At 38.8% G+C, this 18,710-nt stretch overlaps 2 protein-coding genes across 5 annotated transcripts in view; one reads left to right on the top strand and one right to left on the bottom strand.

The window, feature by feature from the left end:
• Window positions 1–18,460, bottom strand: part of NSMCE2 (NSE2 (MMS21) homolog, SMC5-SMC6 complex SUMO ligase) — a 135,112-nt gene extending 116,652 nt beyond the window's left edge. Inside the window, exons 1-3 of one of the 2 annotated variants that reach the window (XM_026079925.1) lie at window positions 18,341–18,460; window positions 17,862–17,923; window positions 15,137–15,284 (exon numbers count right to left, since the gene is read on the bottom strand). In XM_026079925.1, coding sequence (XP_025935710.1) covers window positions 15,137–15,284; window positions 17,862–17,888 — 175 coding nt within the window. In that variant the 5' untranslated portion in view covers window positions 17,889–17,923; window positions 18,341–18,460. The remainder of the gene's footprint in view (window positions 1–15,136; window positions 15,285–17,861; window positions 17,924–18,340) is intronic. The other variant, XM_026079927.1, reaches the window with a different exon arrangement.
• A 99-nt stretch (window positions 18,461–18,559) lies between these two features.
• The window catches only part of WASHC5 (WASH complex subunit 5), a 28,739-nt gene continuing 28,588 nt past the window's right edge, over window positions 18,560–18,710 (top strand). For all 3 annotated transcript variants that reach the window (XM_026079920.1, XM_026079924.1, XM_026079922.1), the window contains exon 1: window positions 18,560–18,674. The gene's annotated coding sequence lies outside the window, so the exon portion shown is untranslated. The remainder of the gene's footprint in view (window positions 18,675–18,710) is intronic.

Here is an 18,710-nt window from a genome sequence, read left to right as displayed (position 1 = left end):
TGAAAAAAAGAAACTAAACTGAGATCAAGTGTGGAAATGTTCTGTAATTCTACACATTTTGAAATGCACTATATCAGGGAACGCCTTCCCTTTCTGATTTAGTTTTAGTTTTGGTTTTAGTTTTAAATTTGTTTTAACTTGTTTAAATTTTGTTTAAATTTATATGTGGTTTTCTGTATAAGCAGCTGGGCCAAATCTGTGCACTGAAGTAGGTTTGTTAAGAGAAGTCTTAATTTTTAATTAACAGATTACTTTGAGGCATGAGGACAGACTACGCACCTTCAGCAAAGAATGGATAAATGATGAATCCAAAAATACTTAAGAGATACAGAATTTGAACGATTGATGGCATATCTAGTTCATCCGAAAAACAGCTGTGAATTATATCTACACCCACAAGTAATAAACTAAAAAAAAGTCTTGTGAAAATGTCACATTAATCTACCCATACAGAAAATAGTCTACTCGCCCACTGCTTACTAAGATGATTAGTAAGGAAATCACAAGTTAAATTTTATTCATCTGCTTAAGAAAAATAGGAAAGAGTTTGCAAGGTTGATTTAACTCCCAAGATATTATTGTCACTTGACATTTACATGCAATGTATAATTCCATTCCCACTTACAGTCTGGGGAAAGCCTGTTAACATACTTCCTTAATGTGTGAACACTTCTTTGAATTGTGTTCTTTTCATCTGCCACCTTCTCCTTAAGCCAGCTGGCTCCTTTTGTTAAGTCTTTTTTAATAAGAAAGTTCATTATATGTAATTTATGGAGGAGTTTGAGATTGTCACTTTCTATTGAGTGCTACAGCATATGCATATTTCAAAGCACTCTATAGCATTTGTTGATAATGTCAAAAAAAGCAAGGAAGTTCACACATTTATATATCCTGAATAACTCTAGAGTGAGAGTAATCAGAAAGACCACACATCCCTTCTCATTTGCAGCCACATGAACCAGTCCTCCTTCAATTTATATGCCAGACTTCAAGCTTAACACCTCTGTGAAAACTTCAGAAGTTGCTTACATGGGAAACAYCATTAGAAAGGCATTTAAATATCTTTGGTCATCTAGAACACAATCAGCATACTGCATCTTCTACACCAAACCTGCTCAAAAAGATTTAAAAAAAAAATCCAGTCCTGCTTTACCCTTTTGCTGTGGCTTTCTCACTTTTTTCCTCTCTTCTGCTTCATTACACAGATTTCTTTACCACTTGTTCCTTTCCCCTTCTCTTCCTCTGCAACCAGTTCCCCCATCCTTGCTCTTTTTTCCCCAAGCACTTGGTGGCCAACTTCTTGGTTCCCTCTTCTATTAGTAAATCACATCTTCCTGATGATCACAATCCTTAGGGTCACCTCCCACTTTCTTCCATCCTCTTATAAAATAGCAGCTCTAACAGAATCATGGTTCTCTATTTTCTGATYGGTTTTATTGGCAGAAAAGCCCATTAACACACGGAAAAAAAATGGAACAAAAAAGCTATCAGCTCACTAGTAATAAGCACTATATAGTGCACTGTGTGGGAACTAAGCTAATGCAAACACTGCCTAAAACGGTGGCTGGGGCAGCAATGTGAGTGATGGCGGTTTACCTGGCCATTACTATATGCCCTACACAGAATATGGTGTCATATGATGGTAATGGTGAATGCCAGGCCCTTATTCAATGACTAAAGGAGGGGTACAGGGATTTTTCTTTTTTCTTTTTTAAGGGTCTAATTGTGTGCTGAAAACTTTGCAGATACATCCCTATCTTTATATGGCTAGCAGTGCGTAATTTGGACAAAGACTCTTTCTAGACCAATAAGCATAAGATGAAATCCTCCTAATTGCATTTTTCTTCAATAAGCTCTTTTAGTATTTCAGAGAGTCCCACAAATTATTCAAAGCCTGGAAATTGTGACWTACAACAAGACTGACTAAAGCAGCTCAACCTGCTTAGTTTAAGTAAGAGATGCTGAAAGGTGACTTGCTCATGATCCACCGCTACCATCCTGAAGATTTCTGAACATAGTGGGATGATTAGCAGACAAAAAAATGTAAGATCCAATAGCTGAAAACTGAAACAAGGCTAATGAAGAAAGAGTATGTAAGGTTCTCTGCCAACAAGAGTTGAACTATTTATTCAGAGTTGGGATGTATTCTCTATCACTACAGCTAACTTTTTGCTGGACCATGGATTTCACCRATAATTTTCTTTTCAAAAGCAGTCTCAGTAGTACATTTTTTGAATCAGTGTAAGATTTTCTCTGTTCACATAGTATTATTTATTGACCCACTAATAAAAAAAAAAAAAATCAGACTACTCTCCTGTTGACATGGCTGAGGGGTCCACTCAAAAAATTCATCTAATTGCAATTTTCACTTAGTGTCTATTGCATATTTCAGTAGTTCAAACCATTTTGTAATGCCTGTCATGGTTCTTTGAGACACAACACTTCTAATTTGTTAATTCAAAAAAGATAAAAAGATGACATCTTTGTTATACTATTGTTTCTCTTCTGCTGCCTTTCACTTTGCCTGCACACATACTTTTTTCTTGGATACCTATCTCTTACCTTTTCCAACCACATATCTCCATTACAGACTACTGAATTATTTCTAGACTCTTGCAGTATAATTTCCACAAGTACTGAAAACAAAAGCAGTAACAGAACTGAATATATATACACAGGAGTTTTAGATATTCAAATGTTAATACCTCCTCTCCAAGCACTCCTGACATCTCCTTTTACAGAAGGGAAACTGAGGCCTAGGGAACTTTAATGACTTGGCCCAAGGCCACACCGTGGCAAAGCCAGATTGAGAACACCGGGGTTCCTAGCTTCAAGGCTTCAGCAAAATCAGACTTGGAGCACCTCAGTTGTTTTGCCTCTTTCATATAATGCTATCATGAATTCCTTGTTCTTTTTAAGAGAAAAAGGGATAGAGAAAGGGGAGGAGGGAAGCAAAAAAACCTATCAAAATAATAATAAAAGTTATTTTACACCTACAGTTCAGAGGACCAACCTATGCCTGCCACCAAAGGCTTAAATTGTTCATAGGTCTCAGTGTCAGCAATCGTAAGAAAAACACAAGCCTCGCATGTAATTTTGACTGATGAAGCAAACATTGCTATTTAAATTCTTGGTGAATCAGTACATACCATAATCTCCATTCTTCACTAGAGTGTCAGCCTRCTATAAAATACCGGTGTAGATGGAAACCTATCATGAAACCTCAATTTCAGAATACATTTTTAAGTTTTCTTTTTTAAATTACTTTTATCTGAAACTATTAAAAAATACAGAACTGATTCTACATGCACTGGTAGAAAAATTAATTGCAAGTACCCAAAAAAGAAAAAGATAACAGAATAGTCACAAGTTCTTGAATTCTTAAAAAAAAAAAAAACAAACAACACACAGAAATGAGTGTCCTGTATCTGTTAGTAGGGGTTCAGGATGATAAGGTCTCAGAATGATCCTGTCTGTGTAAAGGCTTCTTTTCTGCTTTGACCAAACATTTAGAACATGTCAGCAAAGCTTAGTTTTAAACCAAATAAATCTTTCCATAGTGGAAAAAGAAATACGAAAAGAAACAGAATTGCTTTATTTTCTTAATCTTGCTGAATGGTGACAAACCCCAATTTTCTATTTTGTGGGTTCTTCCTCCCTCCCTAGATTTTTAAGCACACAATTAGGTCACTGAAAGCTAAATACTGATCCACTCAATTGATAAAAATTAAAGCCTTCAGAGTGTGTTCTTCAAAGCCTACACTATTTTCAATATATACTGGATGCCTGTACATTTAAACAGGAGTTAGCTTTATTTTCTTATTGCCATGTTTCTGTGACAGAAATATGACAATAAGAAAATGACAGATTAATATACTGCAGAGTATATTTTCATACAGTAAATTATTCAGATAAAATATTCCTCTCTGGCTTTTGTTCAAAGAGGTTGATTTATCTGTGTGCTGAAGAGCCCACACAAGACCTCTGCAGTACTTCATAGTATTTTGAAACTGGAGCAGACCATTAGGATCATCTATTCTGATCTCATGCACAGCAGAGGCCAAAGAGCCTCACCCAGCAATTTCAAGCCTATAATTTATAGTTGTAAGCTCACTCATTCTCTTAAGGTTAACATCACTGGTGTACAGAGGGTCTTCAAAAAGGTCCATATAGCATTTAAATCCCACTTATGATCTATTTTGAAGACTGTTGAGAATTTATGAGGTCTAGGACACAGAAATTTATAGTGACTATGGGTACATGAGGTAACTACTAGGTGACTGCAAACCTCCCTAACTTATAATGACCTTTAAGGGGAGAAAATTACCCATTTCCTTAGGAAATTCATGAGAAAAAGAGTATGTGTGTATATGTATGTATGTGTATACATACACAGACATACACACAGAGTTGTATAGTATATTTTTATGTGCATGTATATATATACATATGCATATATATATATATATTTGAAAACAGACACCATGTGAAGACCACCCACTGTAACCTCAGAAATAAAAAGGGTGCAATTTTCATCTGAGCACTCACAAGAGCTCTGACAAAAACTGAGAAAGTCCAGAGTACAACCTTCTGTTCAGGTGCAAACTATCAGGGTAAGACAGTTCCATGAGAATGCACCAAACACAGTTATTCAGCAAGCTAGCTTTGAATCAAGACTGGATTTCACTCTGAATGATGCACTCTACTTCAAGCACAACAGACCAGCCTCGTGCAAGAACACCTGGATGAAATGCAATGACCTGTATTATGTAGGAAGTCAAACCAGTAGATCATGTTGGTCCCAAACAGCTTTAAAAAAAAAATAAAAATCTATGATCTGATAATACTTATTCTCTTTGTCCACTATTAACCTTAATCCTCCATTAGCATTTTAATGTTACTAAACGCAAGAGTCTAGTAGTGATAGAGCACCAACACCTCCGAATCCAGTCGGTGCCACAGCTGGCTGCAGCAGGTGAATGAGTAGGGGCACCAGCGGTAGGAAAGGCTTTGCTGCCACCTATTGGGTTTCTTTTTCCTCCCAGAACAGCAACAGTCGAGGATCCTCCCTTGGATGTGTTCAGCTTACTGAGCACCCAAAACAAAACAAAGTTGGAACAAAAGCATACTGCTTATTATAGCTACTTTCCCCTCACTGCACTATGTTCTTTTTACAGTTGAAATTCCAGCTAGAAAATAATAACAAGCCCACACATTTATTTCTTCCCACTTTGTAAGATTACAGACTATGGTCAGGATGGTTTTTGGATAAATATAAAAGAGCTCAAATCTTTCATTACAAGTCATGTTTTTCCAGATTTTGAAACAAGGCCTATTTCCAAACTCTCATTTTTCAGACATCTTGCTTGAAGAACAGTCTTCAGAACCAAACACTGTATTCTAGCATTGAACTCATCAATGCTGGATATAAACACTGTAAATTCCATTGTAATTCTTTAAGCACAGAATTAGGACAAAAAATGAATCCAATTTTCTTTTCTCAAAATTTGGGTACTGATTGTAGAGTACAAAACACAAAACATGATTCTTCATCTTAGAAAAAGCACTTCACAAAAATCCAACCAAACCTTTCTGTTTCAAAAGAACAAAATTACTCGAATAAAAAAAATCCTTATGTGTGACACCATATGCCTACCTATTTCAAGAAAACATATCTATCTTCCTCACTGTGAAAGGTTAAATACCTATAAAACAATACAATAAGCTAACATAATATAGGACATGAGCATAGGTTACGATAAAGAACATCTTTCTTGAAAGAATGAATCTTAAGAAAGAGATTTGAAGTAAAGAAGAATTAGTATTTTGAGAAGGGAAATGTGAAACATTTTATCTCAAATACCCCAAAAATATAAGTTTACTTTAAACAGTGGGAAAAGATCCTTCTCAAGAAAAAAGTCATTTTGGTGCCTACACTGAGTTTATGCATGCCACCAATTAGTACCACAGACATTGGTGTAGCAAGATAACCACTAAATGCCTGGGATCAGAAAGAAACCTCCTCTGTGGATAGCTTAGTCCAGTGAGAGAATTCCTGCAGCTGYTTATTAAGCATCTGGAAAAGGCCAACACTGAAGGGTTACTGAACTTGATGGATCAGTGGTCTCTGCTGGTTTTCTACCATATCTTCCCTCATAGTTAGAAGATCTTTTTGTATATCAAGCTTCAGTGCAAAGCCATTTATCTTCAGGACGGACTTCCACATTCAATACTTGCATTCTTCACCACGAAGAAGTGCCCTCTCAAAAAAAAAATAATAATAAAGCTCCCTTGGAATTTACTCTAATCTGAAGACAAAGGAAATTTTGACAGACTGAGGCAGAATCTTGGGAATTTCAAATCCAGGTAAAATTGCTCCCTCCTGTCCCCAAAGAAGTAATTGATTGCCCAGTTCTAATGGTATTCTTACACAGAATGAAAAACACTGTTTGCTATTTCCTTCTCAAGAGTAAATTCCCAGATATATGGGCATACAGGACAACTCACAGGCAAAAACAAAGTCTCCCAATTTCTCATGCAGGGTCCCCACATCACAGGCCACAGCTATGCCTACTATGAGGCCACTAATCCCATAAGTGGACAGAGGCCAAAACTACAATTCATATGCAAAGAAAGGTACGACATGCAAGAAAAAAAAAAAAATCTTAACACACCTCAACTCCCCTAGACAAGAAGAGGAGAGCAAGTCACAGTTCAGTCCCAGCTCATACCCTCATCAGCAGACCTACATRTACTGTAGCCTCTTCTCAAGGCAACTACGTTACATTTTTATTGTTGTTATAAAGCACAAAGATCTCTGATGCTACGGAAACTAATTGAGCATAAGTATTTAGGAGCAYAGGTATCAACAGGTTCATTTCTGGATCCCAAAACAATCATATCATGGGTCATCTCACGCACAAGAACTTCTCTTAAAATTTGTGTTATGTTCTAGTACTGCAGGAATGCTGCATTTGAATTTTCAATGAAAAATAAATTAGGAAAAAAAGAACAAAACCAAACAAACAAATCAAACCAATTTATACTCAAACACAGCTACAGATCCCATCCCTATATTGGAGTTTGCACCATTCCAAGCAGGAGAAATTTTAGCCCACTGATGCAGAAGCTTCCCAGGAAAGGTCCCCTGCTCTCAGTGATGGACAAACTTCTGATCTCCAACTCCAGTGTTTGTTATAGATTGCTGCAATTTGTTTAGTGAGGCACTGGATGTAAATATAATGGATGTTCCATACAGCCTTATGAATCAGCTATATATTAAAAGGCYGCCAATAATTTCATAAGACTAGGCTGACCTATGTGCCTATATTCCCAACACTCCTTCCTATATCAACAAGGGTCAGCAAAGTTTAGAGTGATTCCTGTTTAACATCATTTTAAGAGAGCAGTGAGAGAAATCAAAATGTTGTGGGTAATAAAAAAAAGCTCTAGGAATCTCACAAAGCCAAACACACATTTAAAAGATCCTACACCACATTACCAGCTAGTTGGCTTGTACTTAACAGGTATCATGACACAAGTGGATCCCAAGTAACTTGGAGAGCAGAAAGCAGTCAGTAAAGGGAGGACATTCCAATGTGAGATGCTGTGCAGTGCACACAAAGAAGAGTGCAGAGACAGCTGTGGGGCAAGGGGAAACAGAAACAGGTAAGCAGCGCGTATTGAGGTAAGCTCTGCTGGCAGGGGAGAGCAGGTTAYGCAATAGGCAACAAGAGCAGACAAGCAAGAAGAGCCAGCTCTGTAGAGGGCTAACTCACTCTGGGGAGCACGCCAAAGGATCGTATCACTAACACTCTGGACAGCCCGCAGGTCTTCCCTGTAGGTAGTGTATATGTAATATGTAGTTTTTCAAAGTATGGAAAGAAAGAGAGAGTATTGGAGAGGAAGGAAAAAGAACATTCTCATGCAAGGGTCACTACTGCTACAGGAAAATTATCGCTACGTAATATATATGGCAAACAGCCATGGGTAGCAGTTGACCATGAAACTTTAGGGCAAGTTTCTGTGGAAAAAGAAAAGCAGCTCCATTCTTTCCCAGAATAAGATTAGAGTTCAGATAGAATAATTGCTTCCCACCCAGCTATTTCTTTCTACACTGCAGGGCCTCTACATTTTACAGTAGGAATTTAATGTGTGKTTGGAAGAAGGTCCCAGACATCAAGGAAGTATCTTGTTCTCTACATGAAATCCTGTCCATCTAATCAGATAAAAACCCTATCTGATCATGCTTTAAAATGCTTTTTAGAAGCTTTATGCTAAGAATTTCTTACCATCTTATCTACAGTTAGCATACTCTCCAGCCCTTCCAATTATCTGGCATTTGTACTGGACCTTCTTCCAGTCCCACACAGCTGTGGCTCCAGCTAGCACACCAGAAGGGTCCCTTTAAAAGGCAAAGTGCTGGGGGGAAGCTAGGAGATGACCACAAGTTAGTCTTCTTTCTTCTGACATCTACAGTTCTTTGCATTTCACAACCCCAAATCCTTGAAAAAGTTCTGCTTTCACTGCAGGAGTCAGATAAAACTACCATCCTCAGAAAATTATGAGAATTCACATCCAGTTCCTTTGGGCAGAGCTGGAAATGGATTACTGATATGGCAGACCTATGTTGCGCATAGTTCAGCATGTTCAGTCAACACATAAGGCAGGTTATACCAATTCCAAAAACAGAGAGCAAGACTTATCCTTCAAGTATTTCACATGGATGTGCAGCAGTGCTTTCTAATTCTATATGACTACACCAAAGTCAAGAGTAAAGACAGTTTAGCAACTAACAGTAGTTAATTTAATAGTGCAAACAGCTGTTTCTCAGAATGCAGAGGGCTTAGTAGGGGACTTAAAGCTCAGTATTAGGAGCGTTACAATTGAGAGAAATTGAAAAGCAAGTACTKACTTAGTGAATTCTTTTTTCAGTCACACTACTAAAGCTCAAATAACAGACTGAGGCTAAATTTATTAARATATAAATTACAGTAGAATTTAGTCCAGCCTAAGAGTTAACAAAAAAAAACAAAAGCCCAGACTTCTTTATTTGTTATCCAAAGCCATCTTTTGAGACAGAAAAAGAATTTACAATCATTTGTAAGATTTATAATTTATATATCCTAAAAAAAGCAGTGAAAAGCTTGACCAGATGATTTTAATTGCATTTATAATTGATTTCTAACAATGTCACCTTCAAATTCCTGTACCTATTAGGACTCCAATCCAGCAAAGGATACGAGCATGTGCTTAAGCTTTAAAACACACAGATCACTCCAAAAATTGGTGGACCGCTCAAGAATTTAAATTTATGCTTTCCTACAGTGTTTTGTTGGGCTGGGACACAGAACATCCATGAGTATTTTGAGCACAGACAGGACACACCAAAACCAACTATACATAGTCTGTTTTCCTGCTTACGTGGTCGTAACAGTTTAAAATGTTTTTATACCACGAGGGCATTTTTGGAAGAAGAGAAAAATATGACCTTTAGACAATGTCACCAACTAAAGATAATGATAATCAGCAGAAAGACTGGGATGGACACAGAACTTTGCTTTTTTTTAAATAAGTTTTTTTTAAAAAAAAAGCAGTTTTCAAATCAGCTCTTTCCCTTTGACATTCAGTTTGGTGAAACTAATTTTCATCTCTAGATACATATCCTTAACTTCTTATAGAGTATATTTCAATTTTATCTATTTGTCAACACTGTGAAGATGTTCAGTGCTAAAGTCTGCAAATTCTCAGTAGACAGGCAAATCTTAATCATCAACATAACTTCACGGACATCAACAAAGTTAATTGAAAAATAAAAGGTTTTCAGGATCAGATGCACCTAAATTAACAGCAGGCAACAGAAACCCTGAACAGCACCATTGCCTTATTTTGCTAGAGATCATACATGTTCATAAATGGGCAATGCCTGACCTGAATATTTAACGCTAGTGAATTCTTTGCAAAAATCTATACAGGACTAGAGCAAAGTTCAAATGGACTTAAATATTTTAGGGGACTAAGCAACAGAATCACTGAGGAAAGTAAGACTTAGATGAGTACAATCTTGGCAGCGAACCTTACAGCAGTCTAAACATCTTATCTCTACAGCAGCCTGTGAACAGTGGATTCCTTAGAGGAAAGAGTCTTGGAAATCCCTGTGGTTAATGCTCATTGAAGACTCCTCTCCAGAGCGCAGCAGCAGTGAACAAGATGCAGGGTGCACAAAAGAAAGGGGAGGTAGTGCAAAGCTAGGAACAAATTGTGAGTGGTTGTATCATTAGAGGCCYCACAGACATTTCAGACTGTTTTAATTCTACTGTGAAATATTTTCCTTTTAACTTCTTCATATGGGGCTTGTTATTATTTACAATTCCTTAGTAAAAATACCCATACTTCCCTATTACCTCTCACTAGGTTTCCCAAAACATCTGACATTTCATAAGGCTTAAATGGACAGCAATCATTCTAAGTTCACTACTGTGGACTGCAAATGCAGGTCAAGAAAACTATATGCATAAGTAGAGATGAATGTGAATCTGCTTAGAAATGGTCTTAAATCTTTCCATTCATGTGAAATGGAAAAGYATTGCTTTATATTAGTGTTATTATTTTGCAGAAAGTAGTAAAATGAACTCACTCAAGGTCACAGAAAATGAGACTAGATTCTGTCCTACATTTCAAAATAACAGGAAKATGTGATCAGAGCTTATAAATCTTTAGACCTTCAAAGTCATTTGAATTGCAATCTATACCAGTGAAACTGAGTCCCTCACTTTTTCAGATTTCTCTGTCCAATATTTACTGCAGAGCTATAATGTTTAATTATTTAATTGAACCCTTCCTCCCCCATCAATTTCTTTAATACTTGTATATATTCCTCCAAATAGCTGTGTCCAGTGAGATATTTTATCTTTCCAGTACAGAGAGTCAAAAGCTATAAGGAAAAAAACTAAGTTAATCAGAAGTTCTGAGCACAAAACGCTCAGGAGAAAAAACAAAGAACAAACCCCAAACCTGACAGCTCTAAGTACCCAAGCTAACAGGATCATTTGTTATTGCCAGAAAGTCACTGTGTCATGTGAGTTAACTATGAAGAGCACAAGTGTTCGTTTTTAATATAATGAATACAGATATACTGGGCTTTGGAAATGGAATAAATATAATACAGCAGCACAGCTATCAATGGTAGCATCAGTATATGCACTGGCTTGCAGCAATGCCATCTTTACTCAGAAACAGTTAAATTCCACTATTTAAGCAGGACTGAAGTGAGTCAATAAGTATATGGCAGCTAACTAAAACAAATTAAGGTGCTGAGAGAAAGTATAGTCTCAGTTCAGTAAGAGGCACTCTCCATATGAAATCAGTTAAAGGAAAAGCCAATGTTTGACTCAGTTCTGAAACTTTCAAGCATTATGTCAGAATAAAGGTGTGAAAGATCTATTGGGCTATTTATTCATGAATAAGCAATTTAATCTGACGCCCCTGATGTCTAACTCAAATAAGAGTACCTATCCTCTCTAGTTAGTCTTTGCTGCTTCAATCAGACAAAGGAAAATTGTTTCTTTTTCCCATTTGGATTATTACACAGTTACAATATGTTTTTAAACACCAGTCATTATTCACCCAAAAGACTGTTTTATTTCAGTGGTGGGATAAGTAATCATTTACCTCACAGGGAGTTGAGAGGCTTAACCAGTGTTTGCAAAGCATCTGAGACTGYCTGAAGAAAGGCAAGGATGAAGTACTGGCAAGATTACTACAAATCACTGAATACCCTGAGCCAACTCCTGCCCACAAGTCTGGCACCTCTTCCTATCAGCAGCCCTCGGGTATCATGATCTAACAAGTAGTTTCACTCCCTCTTCATTCCATGCAGCACTACCACCATCTGTTTAAATAGCTTAAACTCACAGTCATTCTGAAGGGGTTTTATAACTTCCATAACCAGTGTAAAAGGACTTATTTGCTCTGTGGATGATTTAACTGGAGAGGATTAYTGGCTACTCACAGCCAGATCAACAGACATATGAATAAGCCAGGTCCTTTTCAAAGTGTTTGGTAACTTCAAGGAAGCACCGCTGACCTCCTGTCTTCTCCTGCCCCCTAGCGAGCTTGATTTTCACTCCATCTGGAGAGCCACGTAGTTGATTTATAGCTTACACGCTTACAACAGCGCTGAAACACTGAACTGGTTTTGGTTTACATCCTTTACAAGTGTACTCTGTATCCTTTTCCACTAAGCATGTCAGAAACCAAAGATCCTCTTCCAGCTTCAGAGCTGCTAATATGCACTAAGCGATTTTACTTAACAGGGAAACACCCTCAAAACTGGCATATCATAAAAGCACTTTAAGCCTATCAAAGACCACTTACATTTGTTAATTTATATTTCTTAGCTTTATTAGAGGTCTGAAGTTAGAAAACCATACATAGRTTCCTTCATGAATCGCTGCTCAATCTTAAAAAAGTATGGCATCTGCTGCCTAGACTTCTACAGAAAGCAGCTTGAATACAACACCAGAGCAAACCCACTACCACACCTAAGAGAGCAGGGAAAAGAAATCCAGTCAGACCTTTAAAAAAAAAAAAAAAAGTCTAATTTAGCATCAGGTAGGTTTAGGGCAGGTGCCTCCATGATACTGCATTAACCAGTAGCCTGTCCAGCAACACTACTGGGTACAGATTAATAAATACACTTAACATTAAATGTTTTCAGGATTGGGCTCTTGGAGAAGAGCACTTAAGAGAAGAAACCAACATCACTTATTATACTAACTTTACCTGCCCTTCCAATTATTTATCTTCAGATGTAAATGCAACTTCTTTCATGTACTTCCTGAGAAAATTTTACCTCAGTATTATTCCCAAAAAGCAGAGTTGTCAAATATACGAACCCCAGACCTAAGAAAGTCCAAAGGAAAAATACCTTCACAGAAATAGTGCTTGTCAAAGAAAATAATAATAATCACAGTAGAATTCTTTGCTACTACAAAGCCTGGCAACAAAACCTGTCAGAAGGTTGATCTTTTAAAATAAATTAGAAAAAATTGCAAATGGGACAGCAACAAGAACGCAGTAGCATATAATCTAAGGCTGGCTCAAAACTGAATGAATACTTTGCCTCAGAACAGGAAGGCAAAGTCAGATGATGGGTAATAATTCTGCAGATATAGAAATTGCCACATATGAGTTGGAGGTAAGAGCTAAACAGTTGAGTCAGGCAGATCAGACAATCCTGATTCTAAAACACTACGAAAAATAAAAATACAGTATGCGTTTACCAAAAGTAAGTCTTGCACAGAAACCTTTCTTGATGGCATTTATATGGAACAAAACAACTTGAATTCCAAGTTGAATAGATGAAGATGACTTTTAAGTGGTCAGTGGAGTGAAAACCAAACCTTAAAATGAAAGATAAGGGAGCTTCGCTCATTTGACTAGGAAAAAAAAAGTGATAGAACTATTCCATATGCACACGTACATACATCAGCAAGGAATAGAACAGAGGTGGCCACAAAGAGAACTATTTTAAATAAAGCGTTAACATCGTAATACCAGACGAAGCAGATACAAACTATAAGGTCTTTAACCAACAAATAATAATCTGGAATACCTTTTCTGTAGACCAATGGGATACTATGTAAAAAATGTACAAAATGCTTCATAGTTCTACAGTCATGATTCCACAAGGAAGATGCCCATGCTCAAAAAAAATCAATTCTATGAAATAACCTAGCTGTTAACACTGACCATAGAAATTTTAAGAGTGATCTCCTCTCTAGATAGAACACTAAATATGGTCCTTTTGGTTACTGAATAAAATGGTCAAAATAATTTGGAGGTTATAATTAAAGTTAATATGCCAGAAGTAGGTGAGGAAGATGACAAAATTATCTAGGAGTATATGGCACACATCTTCAGCTGCAAACCTGCACAGTGGAGTTTAAGCTTCCTTCCACCTTCCCAGATGTGAATGCAACAGGAGCTTGATTTGACTTCTGCTGAAGGTGAAATTAATCAAAACCTTTAGCTTTTGTTGCCTTCTGCGGATCATTCTGAGGTCTTGGAATTACTGGAATTCAGTACAGTCAGCAAATTTCCATGTATTTCTTATGGTGAAGTAGGAGAGATGGTAACTTCAAATGCAGAGAGGAAACAGAACTGGTTATACCAGTTCTACTGCAAAAGGAATTCCCAGGTGACTGTTTAGATAAGCTTTCCATTTCCTCTACCCCTGTAGAAAAGGGGCGACAATTATCTCTGACAGTAATATGGATAAAAAGGTCAGAGGACAGAGAACATACAAACAGAAAACTGTTCATCTTGATTTTACATAAACTTTGGCTTAGTTGAGTGCAAGACAGCAATTATTTTGTTTTAGAGGACTCTCACTCTCCACTCATAATTAAAACTACTGTTTAGGGTTTTGGAGCTTGCAAGGTTTAATTTTTTCCTAGTGAAAACTTTATAGTAGATCCAAGGAGCTGTAGCAATAGGAGGCCAAATACTTGTCTTTGAAAAGCAATTTTGCAATGCACCTGTTGTTGTAAAACCGCAATGACAAGATTGTCATATGTGATTACAGCTTTAGGGTTCTTCTGTTTGCAAGTGTCCAAATTGAAGCACCCTAAATCAGTCTAGTTTTCGGGGGAAAAGGGACAGCATTTAGAAAAACTGCATCTCTTAAACGTGTCTCAAGTTTTGTACTCAAAATCAATAGTATTATTTTAATGCATCTTGCCCTAAACATTAAATAAAACACACACAAGAAGCAGTATTAGAATGAAAAGTCATTTTATTCACCAGCCTAAGAGGCTTTCTCCATCTGTTTCAGCACTGTTAAAGTTTCTACAAGGCTGTAAGATAACAAACACTGGAATGCAATTAGTGTTTTGTATTACAAAAGCTGGGACAATGTTTGCTTGGTGTTTGCTTTCTATTTTCACTGAATTTATCAGTTAAGACAGTGAAGTGATTGGAATGGTAACACCCTAAACTAGCCAGAAGAGCTGCTGTTTCTATAATGAAGATAGATACTGACTGTAACTAAGTCAAAAATATGTAGGCCTAGGACTCATCTGTGAGGTGCAGGAGGCAATATAAGCAAGATGATATACTCAAAGGAATTACTTACTGAAACTTTCCACAAGGTCAAGGGCAACACGAGTAGCAATATCCATTCCAGTGTTAATGTAAGACTGGCAGTTTTTCAAAGATGAAAGAGAAGAATCCACACAGTTGAATGAGATTGTTGCACCCCCTGGCATCTTGAAACCGTTAGTCTAGAAACAACGGATAAAACATTTTGAATGCAGTTTACACACAAAGCATTYGGAAGAGAAAACAGAAGTACAGGCAGCTAAGCATAAAGCCATAACAGGGTCATTCAAACATCAGAGAACAGGGATGAAATCTCAGCTCCCAAAATGTAAGAGAAAGTTTAGTCAGTGGCATCAGTAGAACGTGATTCCCCAGAGGATTTCAACTCCCCTCCCATTCAACGCTAAACAAAACTACACCACAAAAAGCAGCTTGCAGTTTTCTTCTTCTCATTCCTGTTGCTATACCACAGCAAGATTGAAATACTCAAGGATTATGTTAGCTTGAAAGTTTCTGCTCTATTTCAGATCCAAAGAGAGCTGGTAGGCCCAAAAACTCATCTGTGTTTTCTAGGCATATTTGCAGTTAGGCTCGTAAGAAATATGGCTTCTCCCATCAAATTCTGCCTCGCCAAACTACAAGCCTGTTTCAACAAACAGCCAGCCCTCAGGGGAAAAAAAAAAATCAAATAAATGGTAACTGTTCTAAGAATGTACTTAGCAGCAAATTACCTAATACCATTTCTTAAGTAAAAGCCCACCTTACACATGGTATGAACTTCAACCAAAGATGTCACAAACTTAATTTGTAGTACCGATGTTCCTTCCACTGGCACAGAACAGTAAGTCACACAAGACTCACGTCTCTACTCTGTACCACCTTCTCCCTTTCCACTACAGACCCACAACTACAGCCTTGCTAGGATTAGCTCCTTTACCTCTGTCATTATTATGACCTTCAAYTGGGATTGCTTACACTGTCCCTATAACTTGAATCAATCATACTGTCCACATCAGTTGGTGGTCTCTTCTCAAAATTTCCATCTTGTACTCTTCCTTCTTTGTTCTCTGCCATAATTTGCCTGGACCACATGCAGCTAGTAAAAGAAACAAGGGTCTGGTGTGCTGAGTTTTATATTTCAAGTTGCAGGAGGTAAGAAAAATTCTGGTCAGCTTTAGGCAAACAATTGATTATAAAAACAAAAGTCTTGAATAGATAGAAATATTGCATTAGTTCATGTAAACAACAACTGGTATTATCAGGGACTATACTGGGGAGGGAGGAAACGAAATCCAAAATCAAAATTGGGGTACACCAGAAGTTAGATGCAACTAGTATGCAGAATAACAAGGGGATGAATCATTCTATGGATTACTCCCTTTGACAGGCTATAACCCAACAGAAATCAGGACAATATCTAAATAGAAAGGACAAAGCTTTATACCCAAGGTTCTGTCTCCCACCTACTACCTTCCCYCAGATTCCAGAACTATGCCTTGCACTCATCCTGAACAGCATTGCCGCCTTCCACATGAATGTCACTTAGATTATGAGACTGGAATTCCTGCTGTCACCTTCTTTCTCTCTTACTGTTTTCTTTCCTATTTTTTTCTTCTTTCTCTTTAAAAAATGTGCTTGGCCACTCATGACTATCTTTTATGACACTGTTCTGAGGACCTGAGTTTACAACAGCCTTTTAACAACACAGCTGTTCAAGTTCACAACAACTTGAACTTCTGAATTACGTATGAACAGCTTTCCTCTCTCTCTCCCCTTCTAAAGGTGCATCTTGTCATAGAGGAGGCTGCAGTCTTCAACAATAGCTCCAGYTCCTCTCATCTCCTGCTCTCCCTGCCAAAAGACAGCAATTGCTATCTATAATACCATTTAAGAGACTGTCAAACTGACAACGGAAGATAAGGAAAAAGTTTCTTACAGAACTCCRTGAAAGTAATAGAAAGGGATGCTCTTAAAGCTTTATTTAATAACAAATACTTCACGTTGTTACACTAAATTTTTAGCCTATTTTTTAAGCAGCTGTTTCCCATATCACTAAGAGTGTTTGTACTGAACCTCTGTAATACGAACTTTATACACTTAGTCACATAAAATCATGTTAGCAGTTTTATCTTTCTGGGCCCATTTAGCGTATCAAAATTAACAAAGAACCTAATTCACTTCTTGAACTTGGTAAATCTCATTCATTGAGCAAGTCTGCTGTTCTTTTGGAAATTTCACACACACACACACACACAGTGAAAGACAGGAATCTGAAAAAAACAACAGTGAAAAGTTAAAAAGGCTTCTTCATTCTTCTGAAATGTGTGGGAACACTGAGTAGCTATGCAGGAACTGAAGTCGTCTACAATACTAAATCATACCATCACACTGGTAGCTTCATTGCAATTTGTGTTTTGCCAGGTAATTTAAGTACACATGGACAGATTTTTTTTTTTTTAATAAAAGCTTAGGTTTTATAGAAACAGTTATAGAAACACAGATTTCCCTCTCAAATTGTATAYGTTAATTCTTTAAGCTCAACTTAGAGCTCAAAGCTGTCCATGTTGCCTTCAGAGGAAAAGGCAAGCTCCTCCATGGAATGGGGTTTTGAGCAGTGTCTTTAAGGAACTCCATCTTGCCATGAAGTCTTCACTGGGGGCATCAAAGAAGCACTTAGATTTACAACCCCCCATCCCTCATCTTCTGGGAAATACAATGAGCAAAACCGAGATTTCAAAAGGAGACCCCAGTGAGCCTACCTGAGCAGATTTTTCTTTCAACAGCATTCAAGCAGTCCAAACAGGATTGCAAAGCAGAAACCCTAAAAGGTTAAAGTTTCAATTCTGCCACCAATTTTTAAGATTTGAGCAAATGACCTAACTCCCCTCCGCTCCAATCTCCCAAACTTTGAAACAGAGGTAAAATACAAGCTCTGTAGGTGATCAGTGCTCACTATTAGTCCCTACGTCCTAGAGACGAGACCACTGTACCCCGGCGACACTCCTCCCCCACCGCAGAGCGGGCCAGAAGAGGCCCGGCACCCGCCGAGCACGGGCGGCCGGGCCGCTCCGCGCCGCTCGTGCCAGCGACGCACAGAGGCAGCGGCCCCCGCAGCCTCCCCGCCGGGCAGGGCAGAGCAGAGCAGAGCAGGGCAGGGCAGGGCAGGGCAGGGCCGCGCAGCCCCCCCTCGCGCTCCGCGCCCGGCCGAGGCGGCCCCTCCGCAGCCGCGGCTGCTCACCTCGGCCCAGCCGCCGCGGCCTCAGGGGCTCCTCTCCGAGGCGGCCGCCGCGCCGACCCTCTCAGCGGCAGGAGCGGGGCGCGCTCGGTCGCGGGCCAGGCCGGCGGCGGAACCGCCTCATCAGCCGGCGCCTCCGCATATGACGGCGCGCTGTCATGTGACGGGAGAGCCGGGCGCCGCCGCCGCCTCCCCGCTGCCGCCGGCCTCTCACCTGCCGCGGCCGCTCCGCTGAGGGCTGCGCCGTCCTCGCCCGCGGCCCGTGGGGGAGCGCTCGTCCCGCTGCTGGCAGAGCGGCCTCCTCCACCCGCCCTCGCCGCCGCTCACCGCGGGCACCGTAAGCGCGGCATCACGGGGAGGCCGCGGCCGGCGC

Source organism: Apteryx rowi, unplaced genomic scaffold, assembly GCF_003343035.1.
Source record: "Apteryx rowi isolate R43461 unplaced genomic scaffold, aptRow1 scaffold_505, whole genome shotgun sequence".
In the NCBI taxonomy this organism is placed as follows: Eukaryota; Metazoa; Chordata; class Aves; order Apterygiformes; family Apterygidae; genus Apteryx; species Apteryx rowi.
Note: the sequence above shows the minus strand (reverse complement) of the source record. Positions and strands in the feature narration are given on the sequence as shown.